General features: G+C 36.0%; 1 protein-coding gene across 1 annotated transcript; it reads right to left on the bottom strand.

The window, feature by feature from the left end:
- Positions 1-589: 589 nt before the first annotated feature.
- Positions 590-10482, bottom strand: wnt2 (wingless-type MMTV integration site family member 2). Its single transcript, XM_084124963.1, has 5 exons — positions 10167-10482; positions 9696-9916; positions 7159-7436; positions 6741-7005; positions 590-2650 (listed from the first exon to the last, which is right to left on the bottom strand). The coding sequence occupies exons 1-5, from the start codon at positions 10247-10249 to the stop codon at positions 2445-2447; spliced, it is 1053 nt and encodes a 350-aa protein (XP_083981089.1). The 5' UTR covers positions 10250-10482; the 3' UTR covers positions 590-2444.
- Between the last annotated feature and the right edge of the window lie 464 nt (positions 10483-10946).

Genomic DNA, 10946 nt, shown 5'->3' with positions numbered 1-10946 from the left:
TGCCCTCATATGGTGCAAAGCCTGCACATGTATTTCTATTTTTTTATCCAAAGTAAAGTGGACAACTTTCACATCCTTGAAAATGTATTGCCATAAAATGTATCATCAAGTTCACAAATACATTCCATACCAATCAGAATAGAACATAAAATTTTCTCTAAACTGTTCCCATATATTAGGAAATATAAATGCAGTGTTGGGGTAACGCATTACAAGTAATGTGAGTTATGTAATCAGATTACTTTTTTCAAGTAACTAGTAAAGTACTTTTACATTTACAACAAAAAATATTATTATTATAGTTAGAATAAATGTGGGTATACATTTACTCATCTCACTTGCACAAAAAGATTCAGTATTCCTCAAAATGGATAAAAACTGTGAAATGCAAACTCAACTAAGAATATTACGGCTACCTGCAATATTTAAATATGTTAAATTACACAAATATACTTTATGCATTTAATCACTTTATTAACCAATGTCTTTGCTGTTGACCTTCGATTATCCAATTCAACCATACCATTAAGCAAAAATGATTTTATTTAAACAACACATTTGTGTGTGTGTGTGTGTTTGTTTGTTTTTTGCTGAAGAAGAGTGTTGAACTCATAGATATCATATCTATGGTTGATCTTTCTTTCTTTCTTCTCTTGTGTCCTATTCTTCTGTAATCCAGAATAGCAGCACAGCTGAAAGGTTTGTTTGAGCTGCGCCCTCTACTGTACAGGCGTGAATTTGCATTTCTTTCACTTATTCATTTCACTTTTGATGTGAAAGGACCGTTACATTTGCCAAAAAACAACATTAAAAACATAACAACATAAAAAAACAAGCAAGCAAGCCCAGCCCAGGTGAGAAAATGTAATGCAATATTGTAATGCAATTTTTTTTCAAACATTTTATATATAGGCTGGCACATACTACATAATCAAACTCCCTTTAAAGTGCAACAATATACAATGTGATAATTATAGATTTTAATGCTCTTTTAGGAAATTATACACACATTTATGTACAGAAACATCAGGGCAGAATTCATTAACATTCTTTGAGGTTTCAATCAACTGATTCAATATAGTTATAAAGTTTGCGAATAAAGCATAAATATGTACAAAAAGACAACTTACAAAGAGTTTTATTTTTATAAAATGCTTTTTATGTTATTGCTTTTAGGTTAGGGAGAGACCATCTATTTAAGATGCCATGAGGGTGTAAGCACTGAGGCTTTTGGAGGTCTTTTTTTGATCAGACACCGTTTTCTGTCATTCATCTTTCACAATAATAATGTATAATATCATATCATCTGGGTCTTATTTAGAGCCACTAAATGAATGAATCATAGGGGGGAAAGCTTGCTAGCCTTTATACAGACTGAATATCCTTCAGACACAAAAATGTGTTTTCCAAAGTGGTTTACTCCATCTGGTCATTAATTGTTTATATACACTTAACAATGTCAGAAAACGAATATAGTTTATGGTTTTTACTGCAAAACAGGACAACAAACTTTTGACAACTATGTGACGTAACATAGATGTAAGTTTTATTTTAAATTACATAGAGTTTGTATTTACATTTCAAAATATGAAATACATTAAAGATAAACATTTTTATGCTACAAAGCAGTAATAAATATTTGTATTATGGTGGGGGGAGGGGAAACAAAACATGTAAAGATGATAAAACAACTTAAGACTTCAAAATCAGTTGTGATACAACAAATCTGCAGTTTTTTTAAAGGTACACTAAGTAACTTTTTTTGTTTAAAATTAACAAAATTTAAACGATTCAGTAAATCATCAATCCTTCTTCCAAAACGTGTTTTTGTCTTACCCTGATTCATTACCCTGAATCAACATTGGCTTGGCTTTTCGTAGATGGCAAGAACTGAGGGGTTTTAAATGTTGTAAAAGCGAGATGGCGTTTTTATTACTCAACAGGTTAGAAAGGTATTTTATTGAACAGATAAATTGGCATACCTGTATGTAGTTCTCTGAGTTCATTGTAAAGCATTATCTATTGTGAAGGGTCATTTCATACGGTTGTTGTAGCGCTGCGCTGGATTCAGTCCATTAATGGGTATATCTACAGTAACGTCTTCAGCTAGTCAGCTTGAGATCCTTTCCATCTAAACTGGTTCTCTTAAGTGTAGTAGTGAATATTTTATGAGCAGTAGGATAATCTCTCTCTTTTTTTAGTTATGAGAAAGGACCATATTCATCTGCAGTCGCGCAGCGCCAAAGCACAACCAAAACAATGTTCTTCCACAAAATGCAAAAGTTACATAGTGTACCTTTAAGTTGCTGGTCATTTGTGTATGCCATGCTGCAATGTCTGGTCTACTTTTATCTAACGCGCCAGAGAAAAGCACTGTACAAGGTCAAAGGTTTTGAGGTGGGATCTTTAGTTTGGAAGGTAACTGAAGTGCAGGAGTGGTGTGGTCATGACTGGGTTTTGCAGGTATGCACATCTACCTCCTCTTCGCAGTCCCTGCAGTGAACAGCACAACACCAGTGGAACTTGCACTCACACTTGGTGGTGCGGCTCACGCGTGATGTGTCATAGCCCCGCCCACAACACATGACCTCACAGCTGTCAGCCCCGCGGGACGTACGGTTGCATACTCGCCCACCTGTGCCCACAGATCCTGCAATAAGACAAAAATAAAATGAGACATCATAGGATTTGAAAATGAAACGGCCACATTAAAACTGTGATTAAAAGTCCTCACTCAAATAACCATGTTTCCAACATACTGTATATGCAGTACCGGTCAAAAGTTTTGAAACATTACTATTTTTTTATGTTTTTGAAAGAAGTCTCTTATGCTCATCAAGCCTGCATTTATTTGATCAAAAATACAGAAAAGAGTAATATTGTGAAATATTATTACAATTTAAAATAATGGTTTTCTATTTTAATTTACTTTAAAATAGAATTTATTTCTGTGATGGCAAAGCTGAATTTTCAGCATCATTACTCCAGTCTTCAGTGTCACATGATCCTTCAGAAATCATTCTAATGTGCCGATTTGATACTCAGTTATTATCAATGTTGGAAATAGAACCTGTGATACTTTTTTCAGGATTCTTTGATAAATAAAAAGTTAAAAAGAACAGCATTTATTCAAAATAGAAATCTTTTCTAACAATATAAAAACGAAATTACTGACCCCAAACTTTTGAACGGTAGTGTATATTGTTACAAAAGATTTCTATTTTAAATAAATGTAAATTTTTATTCATCAAAGAATACTATCACGTTATAAATATGAAACAGCACAACTGCTATATATATATACAGTTTAAAAACATATAACAAAATAAAAATTAGCTTTCCAAACAATATTTACAACAACAATAATAGTAATAATCTTATTATTTTATATATTTTAAATATAAAAATGCTTTTCTACAAATACAAATTGATCATTCTTTTGTGATAAGGCCAGTGAAAATATTAGAAGGGCGGGTAAAATTGTTACTACTGGCCTAAAATAGCCAAACCTACCAATTAAAAGAAGTCATCCATCCACATACTTTCATCCATTAATATTGATACATTGTACTGCTAGAATCTATTAATGTAGTGAATATTTGAACAAATTCCTGAAGCAAGCAGACCTCGACTGAATAGTCATGTGTAGTGCCTGGCAGATGTCTGATAGTGTCCAGACAGCGCTGTCTTGAAGAGGCTGGGTTTGTCGGCACCATGTAAAAGGATGACCGCTTGGTCCTTGGTCAGATGAGGGACTGATGATAGAAGCTATCAAGCATTGCTCTGGGTCTTCATCACGTACTCATTTCAACGGCTCTAATCTCAACAACCCCGCCCTCTATGAGGCTGACGCGTCGCTGATTGTTGCTGATACAGAAATTGCTAAAGACCTTGTATAAACCCTTGCTTTAATGCTCCCTCTGAGTGACAATCTACAGCCTTTGTTTATAAAGATCCCTTCAATGCCAATCAACACTCAGAACTATACAAATAACTATTTTTCTTGTGGTTTAACCAATTTAGAGTTGGCTTAGTGCAAGGTTTTAAGATGAGAACAATCCTACAGTGAAGGCCTAGAACTGCAAATCTCTTCAGTAGCACCAGCATTGGTATGTCACCGCTGCTCTATTGAACTCAATTGCAAGTAGGCAGGCATGTGTCTGGGCATGACACAGCCACTCCCCCCCACCCCTCACCCCCCCACCGCAGTTCATCAGGCTGGTATGCTGGGCGGATATCGTTTACATCATGGCCAGCCTTTACCTGAGCGTGGATCTGCTTATTGAATTAAGATGAGGGGGTGCCAAGAGATGAGTTTAACATGTGTGACCATGGTGAGAGCTAGTAATTGATTTCACACTTATGCAGTAGAGGTATAGTCTATGTCTCCTAAAACTGACATCAAACAGACTGCCCCGCCGAGAGTTTCTCACAAACCACCATGCTAGAGAGGTCAGCACTAAAATATGGTCGTCATGATTTTTTTAAATGTACCTTCAAAGCTAATGAGAAAAAAATGGACAAGATGTAAAAAAAAAAAAAAACATTACATTAATATCTTAATATCCGAAAATTCTGACATCATCATGTCATTTTAAAGGGATACACCACTTTTTTTGGAAATAGTCTCATTTTACAACTCCCCCAGAGTTAAACAGTTGAGTTTTACCGTTTTCGAATCCATTCAGCCGATCTCCGGGTCTGGCGGTACCACTTTTAGCATAGCTTAGCATAGATCATTGAATCGGACAGGACCATTAGCATCTCTCTCAAAAAAATGACCAAAGAGTTTTGATATTTTTCCTATTTAAAACTTGACTCTTCTGTAGTTACATCGTGTACTAAGACCGACGGAAAATGTAAAGTTGTTTTCAGGGGCTGCGTCATATCATTACGCCTGCTGGACTCATGGAACGGCAGCAAAGTTTCTTGATTATTACGCAGGAATGAGAGTATAGTTCCTAGCCATATCAGCCTAGAAAATCGCAACTTTACATTTTCCGTCGGTCTTAGTACACGATGTAACTACAGAAGAGTCAAGTTTTAAATAGGAAAAAATATCGAAACTCTTTGGTCATTTTTTTGAGAGAGATGCTAATGGTCCTGTCCGATTCAATGATCTATGCTAAAAGTGGTACCGCCAGACCCGGAGTTCGGCTGAATGGATTTGAAAACGGTAAGACTCAACTGTTTAACTCTGGGGGAGTTGTAAAATGAGCCTATTTCCAAAAAAAATGGAGTATCCCTTTAAACCTGTATGATTTTATTTTGAAAAATATCTCAGGCTGCATCCGAACTCACATAATCGTTCCCTACTTTATAGTATGCGAAAAACAGTAGGTGAAAAGAACCCGGATGACCTTCTACTTCCTGCAAGATTTTGAAGTGCGCATCTGATGGATACTTTACTATTCCATTAAGCCAAGGGAGAGGATTTGTAAGTGACAGTGAAGCGACGCAACTGACGCCGAATGTCACATGACAAGGACAACATGATGGATGTAGTATGTCTGGATAATATACTACATACATTCATACTATATAGAGCATACTTTTTTAATGGTCACAAAGTAATTGCTCATTCATCCATTTAGCACACAGTCTCAGCGTGCGATTTCGGACACAGTCTCAGTGTTTTTTTTCCCTTGTCCATACATTAAAAGTCAGTGAGGTCCAATGTTATTTTGGACCCCATTGACTTCCATTGTATTGACAAAAAAAATGTCTGGTGTTTTTTTTGTGTTTTTTTGTAGTCTGCAGAAGAAAGAGGTACAATAAAAAAAAAAGTCACACAAGTTTGGAACTACATTTTTGGATAAACTAGCCTTTTAACTGTTTTTCCAGTTTTTATGATCATGCAAAATTGATATGCTTATAAATGGGCAGTTATACTGACATACAATAAATAATAAATACCTAAAGTGGGTTCAACCTTCATCTCAGGGCACTTAAAAGAGACATGACCTACCTCTCTAAATATTCCTGCCAGTTTTAGACAGAAAATATAGAGGTGCCGCCGTGGAAGGCAGTGATTTATAGCATTTGCGCGTAGGGATTAAATTTCAGCTCCCGTTCTGCCCACAAAACTGTGGTAATGTGTCTAAACACAGCGTCACCTGATAGCAGGGATCATCTGCAGTCTGACAGGCACCCCCTCCCTTACTGCTTCCCACATAGGTACACCTGGTGTTATTCAGTATGTACACACACACACACTAAAAAGTAAAAAGAGATAAACCTCTGCCTTAGGGAGGGAATCTTAACCGGCATTCAGGTTACAGGATTGGGTTATGACTATTGTGTATGTAATAACCAGCTAAATAGCTCCCGTCCTCTGATTACAACGGTGTTTGGGGGCAAAGACTAATGCCTAGCTGATTTTGAGCAGAGAGTGTGGGAGTCTTGCAGGGTGGAGACACAAACAATGGGTTATGAAACATGTTGGAACACTACAGATTTGATATATCAACTTAATTCACCTCTTGAGGAAATAATTAAAAGGACAGTTCGCCAAAGTAATTTAAATTACTTTCTTTCTGATGCAGCACAAAAGACAGTTATTTGAAAAGAAAAAGAAAAAAGTGTCCATACAATGAAAGTCAATGCGGTTCAGTGTTGATTTGGACCCCACTGACTCACTGTTAAGACATAAAAAATAAAATAAAAACTTGAAAAGTGAATCATTCTTTTTTGGGGAAACCATCTTTTTAAGGGTTATGGTTTTCCCCCAGCACACTTACCAGATTCGTGGTCCCATATACAGTAGTCAGGTGAGTCTTCAAAGTAGACAAGGTCATTTTTGGTAGGCCTCTTAAACATCCTGTAAGCACTGGTGAAGCCTGTTCCATACTGGTTCATCACCACCTGAATGGCATTGTTGTACTTTTTGCGGAGATAGTCACCAGTCTGCCTGAAGTCTGCCATGGCTAACCAGCAGGTTCGTACATTGCATGAGCCACTGACACCATGACACTTACACTCCAGGTTCATAAAGCGCTTCACTGCCTGTAAATAAAAAAGAAGACAGTGTCTGTATAGTAAGCCTCTGACTGCTCCATCTCTGATTGCATGACAATATGGTCACGGATTATGATTTGTCAAGATTTCATTTCTCAATATGTGTCTCAACAGCTGTTTGCAAGAACACGGCCTTGTTACCTTCCTCCCTGCACGGTTGTTGTGCAAGTTCATGAGCGCTCGTGCATCTCTCTCCTTCCTCTCCTTGGCGTCAATGAAGACCTGAGTGAACTTGATAGCATGGTCAACATGATCGCTGCAGCCACCCCAGTCGAAAGATCCCTTGGCATCACGAGATGAGCCTTTTTTTCCGGGGTCGCAGGAGCAGTTTTCTAGTTCACCCTGACTGCACGCCCTGGCCAAGGTGTAGACCATTCCTGCTGAGGAGATGGCATAGACAAAGGCGGCCTCACGACTGCCTGAAAAAAGAACACACACACACACAGAAGGGGAATAGCGTTTAGTGAGCATAAAAAATGTTGCATAAATTAGAGAGGAGCAGGTAATTATTTAAAATTAAAATGTTTTTGTGTGTAGAATATACACACACACACACAAAAAAAAAAAAAAAAAATGAAATATATCATTAATATTTATTATAAAATTATAAAAATATAACAAATTTAATTTTATAATTAAAATATAAGAGTTTATAAGACATTACATTTGTGTGAGTATATCTATGTATCTATATACAGTACATACACACACACAGACATAAAAAATACATTATACATATTTAATTTGATATAAAATTCATTTAAATTACTTTACTTTTACTTACAAGTTAATTTCTTAACTTTTGCATAGGCTAATTTTCATTAATATATACACATGTATAATTATTTTAAATGTATATTTCATTTAATTTTGCATGTTATATTATACAAGTATTATAAATATTATAATAATTAAGGTAATAAAAATCACAATAAATTAATACGTTTCTGTTTACAGGTCAAGCCGATTCCTAAAATAAATGCTGACTTTATATATTTTTAAACTGAAAACCTACTAATCTCATAATCCATTATAGAAATCTAAGGTTTACTTTAGAAAGATATATGTCTGAGAGAAAAAGTGTATGTCTGAGTTTGAGCATATGTGTGACGGAGATCACGGTGGGAAGCATTAAGAGAGGGAAGAAAGAACAACAGTAACAAGCGACCGCCTGAACAAAAGTTATAAGCTGCAGCTTTTCACATGTATACCAAAGATGTTTCCGTTCGGCAGCTTTGTCAGACTGAAAGAGAATGCCTGCCATGCAATTGTTTTAAATTAGTGAGCTGACATTGACAATAAGTAGATTCTCACAGTGTCACAGAGAAGTCTTTCTGGGAGGTCTGAATACCTTAAAGCAAGAAGATTAAAGTCAGAGGTTTAACCTAACTTTAATGTGCAGAGCAGCTTAGAGGCCTGGGACACAGAGTTACTTTGAGGATGTTCCCATTAATATTATTTTACGCGGGATGAGAAAATAGAGCCAGAGACACTTACAGTTGCAAACCTAAAGTCACAAAACTGGCAATTACACCTAGTTAAAGCATCAAGCTGCTGAGCAGTTCTGAATGAACTCACCAGACAATAATCCAGCCTTTGTTCCCCAAACTCACATAATTCTTGAACACAATGAAAAGTAAAGGATACACTTGCATGCTAAGTGAAACTTTTGTTGAGTTATCGATTCAAATTACATCTAGACATCTTGAGATGATCACAGAACAGTATTGTGTTCTTTATGGGTCAATGACATGACTTTTTCAGATCTGGATTTAGTTATTTAAATATATAGCCCTTAAATGCAATGACAAGAATATATATTTTCCATTATAAACATGTTTGAGATTTATGAATTTACACTTAAAAATGAAAAAAAAAAAATCATTCCACATGTTTGGGGTCAAATATGGACAAGCCCAAACGTTGGGTTAAAAAATTAATTACAAAATTTAAATCAATATTTGGGTTTGAAACATTGGTTGAAACAGCCCAGCATTTTTTTTGTGTAAATAATTGTGATATGTCTTATGGGACTTAAAGTCACAGCCCATGTGTCAGATTTACCAGGTGGTGTAACAGTCTGGAAACGGGCAAAAAAAATAAAAAAAATAAAAATTAAAAAAATTAAAAAAAATAATAATAAAAAAAATAATAATAAATAAATACAAAGAAAAGAAAATATCTTATTATTTCTTTAAAAAAATGATTTGCAGACAAAGTCAGTGTGGTATAACCAACTTGAATAAAATTTTACAGTCAACAACATTTTGTTTTCAAGAGTCAATAAATCGACAGTTTTGTAGAAAACTGATTTTTTTTTAATGTAAACTAAAATGAATAGAAGGATTAGGCTACATTACTAAGAACTTGCCACATGTTTTAAACTTGTTTTTTTCTCTCCTTTAATAATAACCTCATACATCCTTTGATCCTTGTGTCTCATAAAGCCCATATAGACTACTATCTTTTTATACTATCTAAAAAATCTGATAAAAATCAAACACACTGTGCTGCACACACAGATGAGCAAAGAAGGGTCAAAAGCACACCCAGTTCATCAAGTTTTACTTTCTGTAATAGGATCTGATATCAGATAAGGAATTTCACTGAGTGCAGAGAACACACTGTATGTACACAGCCCTTATACACTTGAAACAATACACTTATGCCTTACTCACTTCGATGCAGAAGCCTCCCAAAAAGATTGTGCTCGCGCGCCATGGTATTGCAATTCCATCGGTGGTTCCTGAACTGGTGCTGACATTCTCCAATCCAGTTTTTAATTCCAGCTCCTATAGCCTGCATCACCTTGGGATGCTGGCGGCACAACTGGCGTTGTTTGTTAATTAACCCCGGGATGTTGTCGCACATCACTTGCGATCCAAGAGTGCCCATGTACCTGCATAAAAGATGAAAGCACAGGGAATGAGCGATGGGAATCTCTTAAAGACAGTCATCATGTTTCAACACACAACTGCGTAGCCTACTCGGCACATTCATTTCACAAAATAAAATTTAGCGTAGTTTAATTTTTTTTTTTAAATTTTTTTTTTTTAAACCACATCGTACTCTAAAACTATTTACATTTCTTAACGAGAAAGCATTACTAAAACATATTTAAAATAAAACAAAAACTGTAAGTTACCCACCACCACGATGCGTCGACCCTTGATGTGAACCAGCAAACTGCCACGGACAGATAAAAACATATTCCACTTGGCAAAAAGTTCATATTATAAAAATTGTATTGATACACTCATTCGTTCAGGCACTTGCATGCAGTTTAACAACAAAACAAATGAAACATCGAATGCTGAGGCGGTCGGAGCAAATTGGTAATTTACTCTCCCAGATCAAAAATCAAGTGGAGTGACGCGACACAAGTGAGCTGAGCGTCAAAGCATCGTGAAGTGTGTGATGTGTGGCGCTGCACACACAGCCTGATGCTCGTCCTGAGGCTGAAGTGGCTGAAGATAGCTGATGATCTCCTATCAGGTTTAAATTGCTTACACAAGGGGTGGGCGCAGTCCTGCCTCAGGAATGAAGTGAAGAAATTAGATGTCTGAAAGTATCTGTTCAGGCTAGCTTGACACCAGCCACAAGTTTTGGCTTATTTCCAAAGCAGCGAAAGTGTAGAATGTGGTCCAACGTGAAATGCCTATCCATACCCTCCTAAATCCTAGCACTTTAATAAATAATGCATTATTATTATTATAAGGCCTGCTAGGCAATCGCTTTATTTGTATTATTCATATTAAATTGATCACTCAGTCCATTTATGCATTAGGCCAATTCAATTTATTGTCAGAATTTCAGGAAAAAAAAAATTTAACCTTGAAAAATATCTTTCTCAGAGAATAAGGCTTAACTGACTGAAAGCACACTCATCCTCTCAACAAACATGTTCCGCTCTTGATGATGTGCATTGA

Source organism: Abramis brama, assembly GCF_963993115.1.
Source record: "Abramis brama genome assembly, chromosome: 9".
NCBI lineage: Eukaryota > Metazoa > Chordata > Actinopteri > Cypriniformes > Leuciscidae > Abramis > Abramis brama.
This window is presented reverse-complemented; position numbering and strand designations above follow the sequence as displayed.

What these genes read in the sequence shown, in the direction of transcription:
- wnt2 (XM_084124963.1), bottom strand. Translation starts at nt 10,249, where the DNA reads ATGAACTTTTTGCCAAGTGGAATATGTTTTTATCTGTCCGTGGCAGTT. An exon ending in ACAACCGTGCAGGGAGGAAG is followed by an intron (nt 7,006 to 7,158) that starts GTAACAAGGCCG and finishes TTTTATTTACAG; the next exon opens with GCAGTGAAGCGCTTTATGAA. An exon ending in TATATGGGACCACGAATCTG is followed by an intron (nt 2,651 to 6,740) that starts GTAAGTGTGCTG and finishes GTCTTATTGCAG; the next exon opens with GATCTGTGGGCACAGGTGGG.